Genomic DNA, 16024 nt, shown 5'->3' on the forward strand with positions numbered 1-16024 from the left:
AAAAATTAAAAACTGTTTTTTCTCACAATTCTCAACTTCCCACAACAAAAACAGAAAGCAGGTTTCTAGGTGCTTTTGAAAGCTGCAGTGAATCACAGGAACAATGAATATTTTATTTTACCCATAATATCCTCATTGATTTCTATATTTTTAATTTTTTTATTTTAAATTAAAAAATATGTCTATTGTTAGTTATATTTTATATTATGATAATTAATTATGATATTTTATTTGCACGATTAAAATTATAATATACCTAATAAAATAATAGACATAGTTATTTAATAATGTTGTTCTTAGAAAATTAATGCTAATAAAAATTTGTAGCCAAAAATTTAAAAAACAAGTAAAACACATTTTATTTTTACCAAATAAATAAGTGAAAGACACTTTTAACATCATGTCTATTTTAGTAATTATACACAGTTACAACACTTTTACATTAATATTTACCAAACACTTTGATACTGTTTTTTGCACTCACAGCACTTTTGAAAACATACTTTACCAAACACTCAGCTGCTTTACTTTACAGCTGACTTTACTTCACAACTATTTTACCTCACAGCTGTTTTTTCACACAGCATTACCAAACTGGCCCTTAGTTCAATTTTTGAAACCTGAAAACTTTGCTAGTTAGTCTACAAGGACTGAAAGTGACCCAAAATTTAAAAATAATTAAATTATCATGGTTGCTTCCTTCAACTTCAGCCATCGATCTATCTATACAAATTTACTATTCAGTTGTCATGCATAAGAATACTCATAAGCTAGGGTGTCTTATCAAGCTCTTTTTTTTGTATTTAAGTTTTAGTTAAAACCTTTAAAAAATTTGAGGTAAAAGACTTTTCAGAAAATTTGATGTCACATTTCTTTTTTTGTGGTAGATATGTGACATTTCTTTTCTTCCCATATATGTGTAAGTGGCTAGAAAAGTAAAACAGAGTAAGACTGGTTTTCTTGCTCCCGCTTTTATCGCTGATTTACGATTCCCCGCGCTTCTTTGTGCAATCCTCTGAGAGAGAGAGAGAGAGAGAGAGAGAGAGAGAGAGAGAGAGAGCCCATATGCATTTAACAGTGGCTGACTGACTGACTACCAGAGAAAGAGAGAGAGAAAGAGATAGAATATGTCAATATGAGAGAGAGAGAGAGAGAGAGAGAGAGAGAGAGAGAGAGAGAGAATAGGCCATATAGGAATTGGCCTTGCTAGGCCCTTTGGCCTTTTGTGCTTTTGTCCAACCCCCAGAGAGAAAAAAAGCAACAAACAACAGAAGAAAACAGTGACTTGTGCTGCTTGTTATAAGAGCTAGAAGAACCACTCAAAAACCCCACCCTCCTCTTTTTCCCTTTCTCACCTCTCTCTCTCTCTCTCTCTCTCTCTCTCTCCCAATACACCTTGCCTCCATTCTTCACACCAGAGTAGCAGCATGGACAACCACCCTCTTCTTAGCAGCTGGGCATACTACTGCCAAGGAAAGGTAAACAATTTTCCTTTCCAGCTTCAAAGGGGTTTAGTAACTAACTAGCTACTTGTGTCCTTAAATTGCATAATGGGGTTTCTCTTCTCTACAATTTGAAAGCCTAATTAATGGGTATTAAGAGTTTTCTTTTTTCTTTTTATCTTTGTTAATGCAACTAGTGTGCTTCTGTTTGCAAATTGAGAGCTTAAAGTTTCATGGTATTGTTTGTTTGGATCATACAGACAATAGAAGAGTTGAAGCAATCTCTGTTGTACACAACTTTGGAGCTTGAACAAACAAGGGCAGCAGTAGAGGAGGAGCTAAGAAAGAGAGATGATCAATTAGTTCATCTCAAAGATCTGCTTAACAAAGCCATCAGAGAAAGAGATGAAGCACAAGAAAAATGCCATAGACTTCTCCTTGAGAAACTCCTACTCCAACAACAACAGCAACAGCAAGCAGCTCCTCTGTCTGGAATTTCAAGCATTGAAGATGAACCCAGAAGGGGAATTGACTCCAACAATGGCTTCTCTTCTTCAGATTGTGAGGAAAGCATTGTCTCTTCTCCAGTAATTGACCCAATTCAGCAAACCCAGTTGCCACCACACCCAACAGTGGAGCTAGTGCCTGAGAAGCCATTGCCTGAAAAAGGGAAGCTCTTGCAGGCAGTGATGAAAGCTGGCCCACTACTTCAGACCCTTCTTCTGGCTGGGCCACTGCCTCAATGGAGACACCCACCACCACCACTTGAGTCCTTTGAGATCCCCCCTGTGACCATTCCGTCACCACCACCACCACCATTGCCAACACAGCTCCTCCACCAAGACTCCTCCTTGATTAACATTAATGGTACTTGCAACACCAACTGTGGCATAGTCAACAGGAAAAGACTTCTCTGTGAAGGCTCTGACTCTCCTTCAGAGACCAAGTTCCAAAGGGTTGTTCTCCACTGACTACTACTACTAAAGATTAATCCCCTTGTTTTCACAGTTTTTATAATTATAATTATAAATCTAATACAACTAAAGGGTTAGTGAGGATGAAATTATGAAAATTTCATGTGGGTATGTGACTGATCTAGCATTTGTACAGAGGCTTGTTCTAGGAAAGAAGCTTATTCCAGGTTTAACTTATTGAGAGGAGTACTAAGAGAGAGCTTGTTTGTGGGGATTTAATTTGTCTCCTTTCTTTTCCCTTTCACATTTTAGTTTTGCTCCATGATGTGAAAGAGGGACCTGAATTTTTCCAAATTGTTGTGGGATGTAAAATGTAACTTTGAAACTAGTTCACTAAGTAATAGTTCATTCTGTGTGTGTGTGTGTGTGTGTGTGTGTGTGTGTAACTTTGTAATGGTGAGAGAGAGACACAGTCACAGTGAGATGGTTCACATCAAACATTAAGATTATAGGTGTGGAGTTGTTGAAGTTAGAAGATGGGTGTGGCCAACAACCAGAAAGGTTTAAGAGGCCAGCCTTGTCGGGTTGAGTGGAACCCAAAGATCAGAATCAGGATCTGCTACTGGTGTGATGTATGATTATATCTATATATATTCTGAGGGAAGCATGATTGTTTAAGACTAGCTCCAATCCCAAACCCCATGTTTCTCAACATCAATTTCCCTCTTCTCTGGTTTAATTCTAAATCTAAATGAACTAAAGCCACTTTTTTCTAATCTGCTCCCACTCACTTGTTTATACTTAATTTCAGCTTAAACCTTTATCTCTCAAAAGTGGAGCATATAATTGCAGGTTATCCTACTTGCCAATAGCATTTCATTGCTACAACATGCTGAGTTGACTTTGGAGTTCCTAATTCATTGGCAATGAGCCAATGAGAGATTTCAAGTGATGGTTATAACATTTCACTATTACAAGTAAAAGTTGGGACTCAATATTGAGGTTGAATTATTCTAAGTTAGGCAAGAAACCCAAGTGCAATTTTCATTTTATGCCACCATCAAATTTGATTATATAATGTTACCCATTGTTTTCTACACTAAAGTGGTTGAGCAATTTTTGGTTCTACTTATAGCTCAAACAGCTCCAATCCTTGTTTCCTAGGTCCACAAGTAAAAAGAACAACACTACTGTTCATCCACATGCAGACATGTGCATTGGTAAAAGCCTTCTAAAGGTCTATTCTAACAATAGGCCGGCCCATGCACAAGCGTCATTCTATTGTTTAGTAAAATATGATTTGTTGTCAAGAACAATTATGCTTCAAATATACAATTTGTAAGATAGCAATAATAACACTTCAATCTTAGCCTCATCCTATCCGATTTGTAACATTATAAAATTATGGTTTAGGTTCTAACGTATTGTAGTGGTTAACAACTAAGGAAAGAAAATTCCTTATAAGCCATTGTGATTGTCATTTATGGTCCATCCTTCGAGTCATCAACCAATTTAAAAACATAACTTCATAGGCTTTTCAAATCTATATCAATGATGTGACCTATGCTTGATGATGAGTCATGTTAATTGAAATTGATAACATAATTATGTTGAGTCTCATATTTAAAATGATAGAAAATTGTCTCTTTTTAACATAATAGTTAAAAAAAATGACAAAAAATTGGTTTGGTTACGGTATAAAAATTCTATAGATCATGTCATTCATGTGCATCAATGTTGAGGTATATAGATATTATAGACTTATAACATGTTTCACATACATCAATGATTGATAACTGACCATGCACGTGTGAACAAAACGATTCAAAGCAAAGCTCTATATCGAGTATCAAAAAATAGGCATAAAGAAAAAGAAAAAGAAAAATTAAAATTAAAATAAGAAATCAAGAAACAAGAAATTTCACATTTACAAACAAGGGCCTTGAAACTTTCATGAAGGATAGGTGTGTTTATAATTTGATTCCCACTACAAAATCAGCTAGCACATGCAACGCAGGTGAAGGGGATACCACTAAACAACAAACCAATAAATCAAAATGGGTTCAAGTTTCTGGAGGCAATATGAAACCTAAAACCAGTTGAAAAATAAGACATAAAATCCAAAACCATTAGAGGTGGCTTGGGTTGGGTTGGCTATGTTCATGTTTGTTTGTTCAACACGGCAGAGGCTTAGATGGTGACCCCTTGACCAAAGCTCTTGGTTCAAAGAATTAAGACATGACCTCCCATCCCTTTTGAAGGGGAGGAGGGTCTTGTCTCAGTCCTCTTTGTTATTATTAGCTGTAGACTTCCAAACCATTCTATACATTACTGATTACCTCATTCCTCTGCCAAGTAACATGGAGGAATCGCATTCTTAGGCCAAGGTTCATGAAACAGATGTTAACATGTAAACAAGACTACGGTGCTTATGCAAATATGAAATGCAGATAAAATATGTTTTATCTGCATATTTAATGCATGTTGAAGAGTTCAAAACGTCAAAGTCATCTCTGTAAGTAAATGTCAATATGTGGAGCTGTGGTGCTACCTTTTTTTGTTGATATCCATAGAATCACCGACATTCAATTGAAACATGCAGCAACTTATAAAGAAAAGATTAGCATGTAACTTGAAAAATATGTAATTCTTCAGCTGGTAACCCTTTGATCCGAAGAAGAGCTAGCTAATAGACCTTTCGATCCAAAATCATATATCCTAATTTGTGCTCGTTAAATATGCTAATCCATTAACCCATGCTCCTTGACTCAAGTGGTCAAGGATATAGGCTGAAATCATAGGGTATTGCCGTATAGGTTAAAAATGGGGGCAACCGGCCAATTTGACTCACTTTGGCCTAATTCGTATAAACCAGTTGGAATTATAAAATTTTATATCGGTATTTTTCAAGTCAATATGAAATATGTCACTTTCACAAATCCATATAGATTTTTTAAATGAATAAAGAGATTATTGCAAAAAAATAAAAATAATAATAATAATAATAAAGAGATGAAAACTCAAGATAGCCTGAGATTAAAACAAATTTAGCCAAATTTATACTATATTGGTCAACTCTAATATTGTAGACAACGAAATTTTGGTTAACGGTCAAATACTAGTGGAGCATGACTGGCTAACAAAAGCGGTCCCCAGAGATGACACATGGCAACGTCTGAAAAACCCATCAGTCAATTTGAGTGCTAAATTGAAGGATAAACGGTCCTGAAATGGTTTATTGCTTAAATTGGTATTGATTCGCCAAATTTCTTCAATTAATTTATTTGATTTAAATTATGAGCTAAATTAAAGTAATTAGATCTAATTAAATAAAAATCAATTCAATTAGCTCAAAATCAATCAAAATTAAGGCTCAAACCCACAAATTTCGGGATTCAAATTAAGGATTCCAAACCAATACCTTATACTCTTACCTAAATACAAGACTCGTGGTTTAAAAGAAAGGACCTCCGAAATTTTGGCGAAACCAAACAAACCCTCCGGCCAAATACACCATCTTCTTGTAATTTAAATTTGCAGAAATCATGTTTACAATTAGCAATAAAACACCATGTCTTCGCCACTGCACAGAAGGCATCTCCATAAATGAGTTACATATGACAAGTCTGTTCTTTAATCATCTTCGTTGTCATCTTGATTGTTAGAATGATTGGTAGAATGATTGTTAGCTTGAGCAGAATACATCTCAGCAACCTGAACTTCAGAACAAGTGTAAGGGAATGGATATACATATAATGTAACATTTCAAAATTATAACTTTCTGACTTCAAAATAATGAATCAAAATGATTAGACAACCAGAGTTAATTTTCACCTGCTCGGATGATGTAGCTTCCTCTGGTTTTTTATCTTCACGAACACGAAGAAGACGTGGAAATCGAAGAGAAATACCCTAGTCACATTTATACAAGGAATTAGATGAAGAAAACACATGATCTATATTTCATTCCACAAATTGACAGCAGATCATAGAATAATATAATGAAAAGAAAAATGATATAAACTTCAAACAAAATAAAATTCATTGAACCTTATTAGGATCCACTATGCCAACTGCAGCACGATAAACAGGGCTAATAGTCAAGTCCGCAGCTTTCACCTCCCAAACCTGGAAGAAAATGACACCAGACAGGCATGATGAGAAGAAGCTTTACTCCAACAAGTCTAGCACTTAAAAAACATGTTCAGACTTACCAATGTAACTTTCCCAAGTTTCACTGTTTTGACAACTCAACAGATGAATTGCAGTTCTAAAATTTCATTACCCTTCTAACTTCCTAAGAAAGAAAATTTCCGGTCAATAGAGATTACCCAGCAATAAATTTCATTATTTTTCAAGATATTAAACCTCCCATAATTGGTGCTAAGTGCTCAAGAATGAGCATCTGGTAAAATAGGTTTGCTAATTCATTCAGTATATCACCAGCATATTCTATCTGAATTATTTATTTTTTTTAAAAGGAAAGAGAAATGCCCACGTGCATCTGTAAAGGTGGACAATATTTTATAACATGGCATGCAAAACCACAAAATTTAATCATCACATCTTTTTGAAGCTAAAAGAAAAAACTGACAATCCCTGCAAATTTGAAAAATTGGCTCACATTCGACCTTTTTTCAAGATGCAAAATTCAGCATTTTTGGAAAGAAGTTGAAAGCTCAACACACAGGATATGTATAAATGATTAAGTCCTCTGAGCCATCTTATACTTTTACAAGCCTTATACTTTTAGGAGCATGCATTAGAAATGCTCTGGACAGTGCAATGTTCTAAAATTGCTGCTCATACCATCTTTCCTGCTTATGCTGTTGCTCTTCCAAAAATTTGCATTTTACCACTTTGATAGTCTCTATAAATTGTCCAAATAAGTTGAGAATTACAGTTGACCTATCTCAACCTTTGGCAACGATGTCAAAAAACTAATACCCCATGAGGGAAATATTTCGAGAACAACCCCATTCCTATAGTGAATTTTGATAATTACTTTTTTTTTTTTTAACAACAATATTGTATTTGGTCTATTATATTGAGTTGCTCAACAGTTCTATCTGGAGAGCTCAAGAATCCAAACTACTTTGGGCACATCAACTACACAATCCAGAACTGCTTACCCGAACAATAATGTAAAATTCTTAGGGATTAGTCAAAAGTTCCTATACTGTTCTCTCTTTTTTTTTTTTTTTTCCCCCCCTCATTTGGGGTTTTTCTTTCTTTTTAGCAGTCAGCCAGGGCATGGGGAGGGACCTTTTAAAATTAAAAGAGAAACTGATCTCTCCATTCAGGGGACAAAAACTTCTAAACTTGCAATGTGCCAAAAAAAAAAAACCTCAGTACAAAAGCAAAGTGTGGAGGGAGTCTTATCAGAAAAGTCAGCAAACAAAAAGGCGATGGTTATTACCTCATCGGTGTCAAACCATACATCTGGATCAATTGTATCTGCATACCGATAGTATGACTGCAATTGAAAAGAATGTAATAATTAACAAGCAAGAGAATCCATAAAGCCAAATACATTAATGGGCTTCAGTGGCAACATCAGACTGAAAGAGAGAAACACAGACCTTAGGTTCGGGTATCACTTTAGCACGAAGACTCTTAGAACGTTCTTCAAGCATTTTTTCAGAAAATCCAGTGCCTGTATTACATCAGGAGTGAGGACATATAGGCAAAATGATCAGTTATAGGTAAAGATGCTGGGCAATCATTGAAAAGGTTGTGAACACATGCACAAACACATTGCACTTACCTATTTTACAAATGCTTTGAAATTCTTCATTATTGCTATCGTAACAAGCAAGGAGAAAAGCACCATAGACACCTAAGGAAGACCAGATGGATCATTATTATTATTATTATTATTACATTGAGGAGAAGAGAAAAGATAGATGTATGGCCATTACATCGAGGAGAGAAGTGATAGATGTAAATGACTAGAAAACTTTAAAGGGTTTCATTATTACATGGAAGAGAAAGGGGCAAGTTTTCAATTATTTAAGTCCCAAAATACTAAGATATGGCTGGACGGGTACCCCTTCATTCAACTGAAAATGCTATTTACAGTTACCTGTACGTTTCCCTCGGCCATTGAAAGCAGCAATAGGTACCAAGTCTAGTGAGTCCCCAATACTACAGGGCACCGCAAACAAATAAACAGAAATTCATAAAGATGTATCAGGATTAGTAAAAAGCCAAATATTTATTATAACACTTACCTCTCCATGTAATCTTTCTTCAATTTCAGCCAGTTAAGTGACCGCTTTGAAGGCTCATATGTAGCATCTTTATTCAAGGTTTTGATAATTAAACCCTCAGAACTGCAAACCACGATGCATGAATAAAATAAAAGAGTAATAGTTCTATGAGGATTTGCAGATAAGAAAAAATAAACTGGAAAGCAAGTGATCAGGCCAAACCGCAAACAAACCAAAAACAACTCAGCACAACTAATGTTAGCAATCTAAAGGGATCTGTTCAGAAGTCTATTACTATTATTATCTTTTTCCACCTTCAAATGCATTGTGCACAACTTTTCCAGTCCAAATGCAGCACAAACACATTTCTTAGAAAATTCGAATTACTTTAACTAATGATATATCAGTTCATATCCACTTGCCTGCTGAAAAATCAAAAGCAAAAAGTGAATACCTTGAATCAACAGCAGCATCAAGAAACTTTTGTATTTCCTCAATATCATTTGATGTTAATGCTGTGGCAAACTGAAAAAATCCAGCTTCTTCCGCAAAAGAGTCATAAAGACACTGCAAAAGGCAACGTACCCACATGTTGGAAGGAATATATTATTACTTTCTGGTGTAATGACTGAACAAGCATGAACAATGGTCAGAAAACATTAGAAATCCAGATTTTTTTTTTATTGTAAGTTAGACCTACAATACTGACAATTGGAACACCCAAATTTAAAAGTTTAGTCAACGGGGTGCCCTTCTCATAATATCCCTATTATCAATATAATGAGTTAATGATACTATGAGCATAGATAGACACCTTGTCTGTCTTTTCTTGCACTTTATGTTTCAATTTCAGTAAAATTAATGTTTACTATTAAAAAATATTGATGCCCTAAGGCATTATCCTCTAAGATTAGTAAACTACTAAACAATGAAATTAGAGTAACAGCATAGTTGTCACTTTAAACTTCTCGCATTCCCCATTCTAGGCGCATGAAAGTAATACAAGGAAATTGAAGTACAAGAAGTAGAGCATCAATAGGGCAACTCTTGAAGAATACTATTGCCAATACTTTGCTACATGCACACAAAACTTCTAGAATAAAACCCTTTCCTATTTTTTGGCCAGTAAATATAACTTCTACAATAAACTTTTCAGCAGTCTTTATTCCTAAAGGAAATTAGGGATGTCATTGCAAGCTGCACTACCACTTTGGTTAGGTACAAATGCAAACATTTCCCTGCTGCAAAAACTCAGGGAACATATTAACATTGTGCTATCCATTGTGCACATAAAATAATTTCTTCATAAACTAATAACTTAAGCAGGCATGATGAAAATAGACACTCGAACAAACCAATGACCTCCCTACGTTCCAGACAACATAAAAGAATACTGAATTTCGACATCAATTCCTTTTAGTCTACAGTAGATAATCAGTAAGTATGTCGGTCAGACAATATGCACAACTTGGCATGATAAATCATGAACTTCTATGGAAACACATGTACTCCTGTAGAGTAGAAAAATAACAGTAAATTCTAAAAGCTAATTGAGAAGAAAGAAAGCAGTTGTACCTCTCTACGAACTTTCAGTTGTTCCTGAATTAGGGGTCGGCCATTAAGGTACAACATATCAAAAGCAAATATGCAGACATTAACCTTAATTTCACTCATGATCACATTTTTACGAGCTCGAGTGCTGAGTACCTGCAATGACATTTTCTCATAAAGATACTTTCCACCTTAACTTAACAATCATCAATAGTAAATACTGTACCTTGTGTAAAAATAAAGCTTTAAATAATAAAGGTAAACACTCAGAAAACTATATAAACTTTTTGCATCCATAATAATTGAAAGCAGAACAGTTCATTTACCTGTCTATATCGCAAGAGGAATATATATTTATAGTTGTTACTGAAAGGAGGGGGAGGTCAAGATTGTTGTGGGTATGAGGGCGTAAGTTCATTTTTATATAAGAAGAGTACATAATAATATATTCCTAAAATTATTTGTCACACCAATCTTCTCAAAATTTTATGATTTATGTAATTCTATAAAAAGAATATGATAATAAAATCATAAAAATATTTGAGAAGCTTTGCGAAACAAAAATAAATCTGAAGTGTGATGTGGAAATATTTTACCTGGAAGGGCAGAATTTTCTGTTGTCCATGGTCATAGGCAACCAATTCACAATCCAAAACAAATGATTTTACAGATGACTTCTTAAACCTGCAAGCTGACAGAAACATTAGCAACTGAAAAGTTGAGAGCACAATTAGTGTTCCGGATAACATGAAGCAGGAACCATAGAGCTCTTTAATGATAAATAAATTACTTTCCACAAATTAACTAGTCATCTACAGGTTTGAAAAACTTCAAAACACGGATCACCAGACTCCAAACATTAAGTTACGCATTGTTTACAGTAACAGATGCCACATCACCCATATAGCAAGTCTTATATTTCAGATATATCAAATATTTTACTTTACTCAGTGCATCAATGTTTTACATGTTACATTAATTGTGACAAACTAATAGAACGAAGAACCCAAAAGTAGTTTGAAAATTAAATCGGTAACCACTCAACTCTTTTACCCATCACTTCCCGTTGACACACCAAGTAATGCACAACTGCTTGATTAGTTTCTATTTTATTTATTTATGTAGTTCCCTAATTCTATTATACAGAGATGTCAAGATATGGAATTTTATTCTAGAGTACCTAAGTCCCTTGGGTATTCTCACACATAAATACAATATGAACTACCATGCAACCAAGAAGCCTACCGCGACACTGCAGCAACAACGTCAGGGAACTTTCCAGTGTTTCGTTCAGCATTTCGACTGTATATCTCAACGGAACCATTCTCCATGTAATGTATCTGAAAGGAATGAAAAAGTTATAGCACATGATATATCTCTAGCAAAACAAAGTTACAAGTTGTATTTAACTAGATAGTATCACCTGGGCACGTTCGCCATCATACTTGTATTCACAGGTGTATTCTGTATCCTGAAACTTTTGTACAATCTCAGATACCCCTTTAGTTGGCTTTGCTAGCATAGGTCCAACTGGGACACCCAAGGTAAAGCTACAGATGTTTGGAAGATTCCACACACCACCACTTAGAAGGGCTGGGATGATTTTATCGTAAACAGGAAGTAGAGAGTACACTTGTTTAACAATCTTTGCAGCCTGATCAAACACAATTGTAAAGAACTTATGAAAATAGAAAGCAAAAACCACCAACACATATTCAGTTCAGCTTGTATCAAATTAAAACTGCTTGAATTGTCACAAATATCAAGCATAATGTTATAATAGCCAAAAGTCTTTGTTCTCCAAACCAGAAACCTAAAGAAAAAGATAATCTAAACTGTTAGTGCACTCAAATATGCAAACTGTGCAGTAGATCATAAAGTCAGTGCCCAGAAAATTTGATGCTATGAAGTTTAAGTACAATTGCATCATTTGATCTGAAGAACATAAACTCACCTCTTCTAAAGGAGACTGAATATGAGGAGGTGGTGTAGAATGTTTTTCAGTATACACTGCAGCTTGTCCCAGTGCAGCTAAAAGAGTCTGCTCTGCCAATCCAATTCGCAACTTTGTCTGCAAGACAACCACTTAAAGCTTACAATAGGCTACAAGGAGTTACCAACTGAAATTTAGTGTATGACCAAATTACAACCTGAAGCAAACGGATCAAATATTGAGGTTCACAGTCAGCGGCAGAAACAAGAAGTTCCTTGATGTGGTTCTTTTTCCTCTCCTGACTATCCTTCCCAGATTCCTATTAAATTTCGAAATCAAAGGCAAACTAATTACAAAAACAATATTCCTACAACATCAAAAATTATCCCCCATGACATCTTCATATCTCCTGCCACCAATAGATGTAGGGTAAAATGGCCTAAGAGAAAACAGTTCAACAGCTAATATGAAATAGAGTATAACAGATCACCTACCAACATTGTTTGTTTTCCTAAATATTTTATAATAATACAGTAAATCAAAACTAACAAGCAATTATTTTTTATCAGAAAAATAATAAGGAATTCTGATTCATAAACCACATAAAGAAACACAATCATATTGTATTGACCAAAAACCTCCTTTTTGCTGATTTTATGGCACACTCTATTTCTTCTATTATGCTGAATTTGTTAGCTGTTGTGCAGTGAGACTAGTTTGTAGTGTGTTATTTTAGGTTTTTTCTTCTCTGTGATCAGTTTGTTTTTTTTCATCTCTTTCTAAGTTTGTGGATTCCTTATCCACCCCGTGTTTTTAATCTTTGTATTTTAATAAAATTTCTCGTTTCTTCTCAAAAAAAAAAAATATATATCGCCCTTTTGTTTCTAGTTTTAACTAGAAAGCAAAAACTCCATACAAAAGTATTTTGAAAAGAAAGAAACCGAAAAGCATGGTGTTGAGGGCAACGAAAGAGGCCTGAAGGCAATTAATAAGCTATTCTTATTGACTTTGATCCCCACCTTATATTGCAACTGCAACAAATTCTCAACAAAATGCATACTTCAAACATAGACATAAAGTTCAAAGTAATTTAACATGGTGTAGCAAAAGATTACAGGACTAGAAAAAAAGAAAAACTCAATTGAGAAAACATAATTGTATATTCCATCTCCAGTTTCCTACATAAACCAACTCTTGGTAAGACAAGAAGATGCATCCAAATCAATGCATCGACATATTAAAATTTTGGATTATAAGTTTGGAAATGTGAAGATAGATCACCTTAGCAATGCTACGAAATGCATCGAAAACCCTGGTGACAGTTAACGGAACAGGCTTGGCAAGCAAAGATTGAGATGAACGGCTTGCTTTTGCAACATTTCCCAAATCTCCCATTTCCTATCAATTCGAACCCATTTATCATTACAGAAAAGAAAGTGGAACTGCAGCCGTAAACAAGAAGTCAAACACTGCTGATTTACAAAACCCACATAAGTCACAAAATAGTAGGGTCTAGGACATCAAAATCAAATCATTTCCATGAAACTCAGACTTGATAAACATGAAATAAATCAACTAAGTCGAGCATAGCTTTATTGACTTTCTTGGATTAATTTTATTTTTCTTTCATCTTCCTACACCATATCATGGACAAAATTACAATTTACAAATACATTGTAACAGCAAACAAACTAGTGCTAGAAAAGCATTCTTCACCATAATAATGAATGAATGAATGATAAACCCTAAAACCCACATGAGATACCTTGTATTGTTTCTTAACATCCTGTTCTCTCCTCCCATAAGCCTCGGAAAGCGCCTTGATAATGGAAGAATCCCCAATTCCAAGCTCCAGCCCCTCATGCGCCGGCGCAATCCTATTCGCAGCAAGATAAACCACAGGCACCAAATCCTCCGGCGTAGTGTGCATTACAGTCCTCAACACGTTACACACTATATCCGTTTTCGCAATCCGTCCCGCATCGCCATCGATCAAATCAAAAGCCAAAGCCAAAAACATAAACGGAACCCTCTCGCCCTTGTCCCAAGTCGCCATTGATTTCGGGTCAAATTCCCCGGCTTTCTTCTTCAATTTATCAATTCTACTCTTCAATTGCGCTGTCTGTTCCTTAACACCCGCAGCCGCGCACACTTTCTTCGCGGCTGGAACCACCACCTCGGCACCATTAGCAGAATTTTCTTGACCTTGTTTGTCTTTCTTGGATTCTGGGGTTTGGGTTGGACTACTGTTTTCGGGTTTGGATAGCAATTGGGGGTTTTGCTTGGGGTTAGGTTCTAGGCTCTTGCGCTTCTTGGGGGAAGACTTCGGGGGCTTTTTCTTGGCGTTGTCCGAGGCGGCGCGAGAGCCCTTCATGAGAGCTTCGAAGGCATTATTAGGGCGAGAGGAGGACATGGCAGCCCGATTAGGGTTTGGGGTTGAGAGAGAAATGGGAGTGAAAGATAAGGGTTTGGAGGGGAAGAAGAGAATGACGGAGCTGCGGAGGCGGCTGAGAGAGGGTGGGGAGTAGTGTAAGCATAGACGTAGACAACAGCATGAGCGTGAGAGCATCAATGGCTATTCTCTTCTTACTGAATACTATGAGACTGCGGAAGAAAATTGGCGGGAAGAGTCAGTGGCTAAAGCCTTCCACTGGGGCTAGTGAGTACTATAGTAATCTGAATAGTTTTAAGGGTGACAGTCAAAAATAGCGAATTACATTTTAGGCATAAATTTAATTTAAACATATAACTATATATGCTATTTCAACGGGGTCTACAAATTTTCAAATATTTCAAATATACACCTGATTTATTATGTAAGTTGAAAAATGAAATTTCGTCCATCAATTTATTAAGAGATCAGTTAAATGTCAGCTTGGCTTTTGCTAACGGGGATTAATTAGCGACATGACACCAACTCAGCATACATTTCCCGCCAAATGAGCAACACATGTCCACTTGACACAGGCCCACACACCCATCACCTCTTTCCCGCTCGTCGAACGCTCTCCTGACTATTTAGTCTCCAAAAAACATCACGTTTTTCCCCAAATTCGAATATAAATCTCTCACTTGTGTTCAACAAGCGAGAAAGAAATGATGAGTTTGTGGATCCGTGTCAGGGGTTAGGTGGACCTGTGTCGCTTATTTGGCAGGAAATGAGCGACACGGGTCCACCTAACCCCTGACACGGGCCCACAAACTCTCACTATCTCTCTATTATTATTAAATTGTGGGCCCGTGTCGCTCATTCGGCGGGAAATATTTACTGAGATAGAGCTACGTTGTCAAGTAATCTCAGTCAGCAAAAGCCAAGCTGTCATTTAACTGATCTCTCAACGAATAAATGGACAAAAATTCATTTTTCAATTTAGATAATAGATCGAGTGTATATTTGAAATATTTTAAAGTTTATGTACCCCGTTGAAATAGCTTATATAGTTATGTGTCTAAATTGAATTTATGCCTATATTTTAATACTTCAATTATGTATTATTTTTTAATTTGATATCTCAATTTTAAAAAATTACATTATAATATCTCAACTTTCATTTCGTGTTAATTTCATATTTCTGTTTCTAATCTATGTGACTATTTTTAAAAGCCAAATAAATGCTTAGTGGTGAAGTCCGCTTGTGCCACATCAATAAATAACAAAATTCTTAACGAAAAATAAAAAGGAGGTATGAAATTGACACATAATGAAAGTTGAGATATTATAATATAACTTTTTAAAGTTGAGATACCAAATTGAAAAATGAGGTATACTTGAGATAGTAAAATGTAATTTGCTCTAGTCAATATTATTGAGTGTAACCGATACACCGACACATAGTGTAACTAATCTAATATGTAAGTGTATTATTGGTTGATATATTTATATTAGTAGGGTATTAATAATATTTACTCATATTATGACATGTTGGATTGGTTATATCACTTGGTGGTGTATCGGTTACACATAATAATTTA

General features: G+C 35.5%; 2 protein-coding genes across 3 annotated transcripts; one reads left to right on the forward strand and one right to left on the reverse strand.

Moving 5' to 3' along the window:
• The first annotated feature begins 1327 nt into the window (after window positions 1-1327).
• On the forward strand, window positions 1328-3111 carry LOC147298888 (enabled-like protein (DUF1635)). The gene is made up of 2 exons (XM_086256846.1): window positions 1328-1478; window positions 1703-3111. Exons 1-2 carry the CDS (start codon window positions 1428-1430, stop codon window positions 2411-2413), a joined length of 762 nt encoding a protein of 253 aa, XP_086112972.1. The 5' UTR covers window positions 1328-1427; the 3' UTR covers window positions 2414-3111.
• A 2596-nt stretch (window positions 3112-5707) lies between these two features.
• Window positions 5708-14697, reverse strand: LOC147298889 (DNA ligase 1-like). 2 transcript variants are annotated; one of them, XM_086241488.1, is made up of 17 exons: window positions 13818-14697; window positions 13334-13450; window positions 12270-12371; window positions 12074-12190; window positions 11543-11773; window positions 11365-11459; window positions 10716-10803; window positions 10144-10275; window positions 9023-9135; window positions 8590-8691; window positions 8442-8503; window positions 8124-8195; window positions 7939-8012; window positions 7776-7832; window positions 6407-6484; window positions 6191-6268; window positions 5708-6070 (listed from the first exon to the last, which is right to left on the reverse strand). In XM_086241488.1, exons 1-17 carry the CDS (start codon window positions 14619-14621, stop codon window positions 5990-5992), a joined length of 2403 nt encoding a protein of 800 aa, XP_086097614.1. In that variant the 5' UTR covers window positions 14622-14697; the 3' UTR covers window positions 5708-5989. The 2 variants fall into 2 exon arrangements, with proteins under 2 accessions (XP_086097614.1, XP_086097603.1); XM_086241477.1 differs by having other exon boundaries at window positions 5708-6075.
• Between the last annotated feature and the right edge of the window lie 1327 nt (window positions 14698-16024).

This window comes from Dryas octopetala, chromosome 1, assembly GCF_963921425.1.
Source record: "Dryas octopetala chromosome 1, drDryOcto1.1, whole genome shotgun sequence".
Lineage (NCBI taxonomy): Eukaryota > Viridiplantae > Streptophyta > Magnoliopsida > Rosales > Rosaceae > Dryas > Dryas octopetala.

Excerpts from the sequence above, each read along its gene's own strand:
- LOC147298888 (XM_086256846.1), top strand. The coding sequence starts at position 1,428 with ATGGACAACCACCCTCTTCTTAGCAGCTGGGCATACTACTGCCAAGGA. Across the intron at positions 1,479-1,702 it reads CATACTACTGCCAAGGAAAG|ACAATAGAAGAGTTGAAGCA; the intron begins GTAAACAATTTT and ends TGGATCATACAG.
- LOC147298889 (XM_086241477.1), bottom strand. The coding sequence starts at position 14,621 with ATGCTCTCACGCTCATGCTGTTGTCTACGTCTATGCTTACACTACTCC. Across the intron at positions 11,774-12,073 it reads TTCAGTCTCCTTTAGAAGAG|GCTGCAAAGATTGTTAAACA; the intron begins GTGAGTTTATGT and ends GTGTTTGATCAG. Across the intron at positions 10,276-10,715 it reads AGAAAATTCTGCCCTTCCAG|GTACTCAGCACTCGAGCTCG; the intron begins GTAAAATATTTC and ends ATGTCATTGCAG.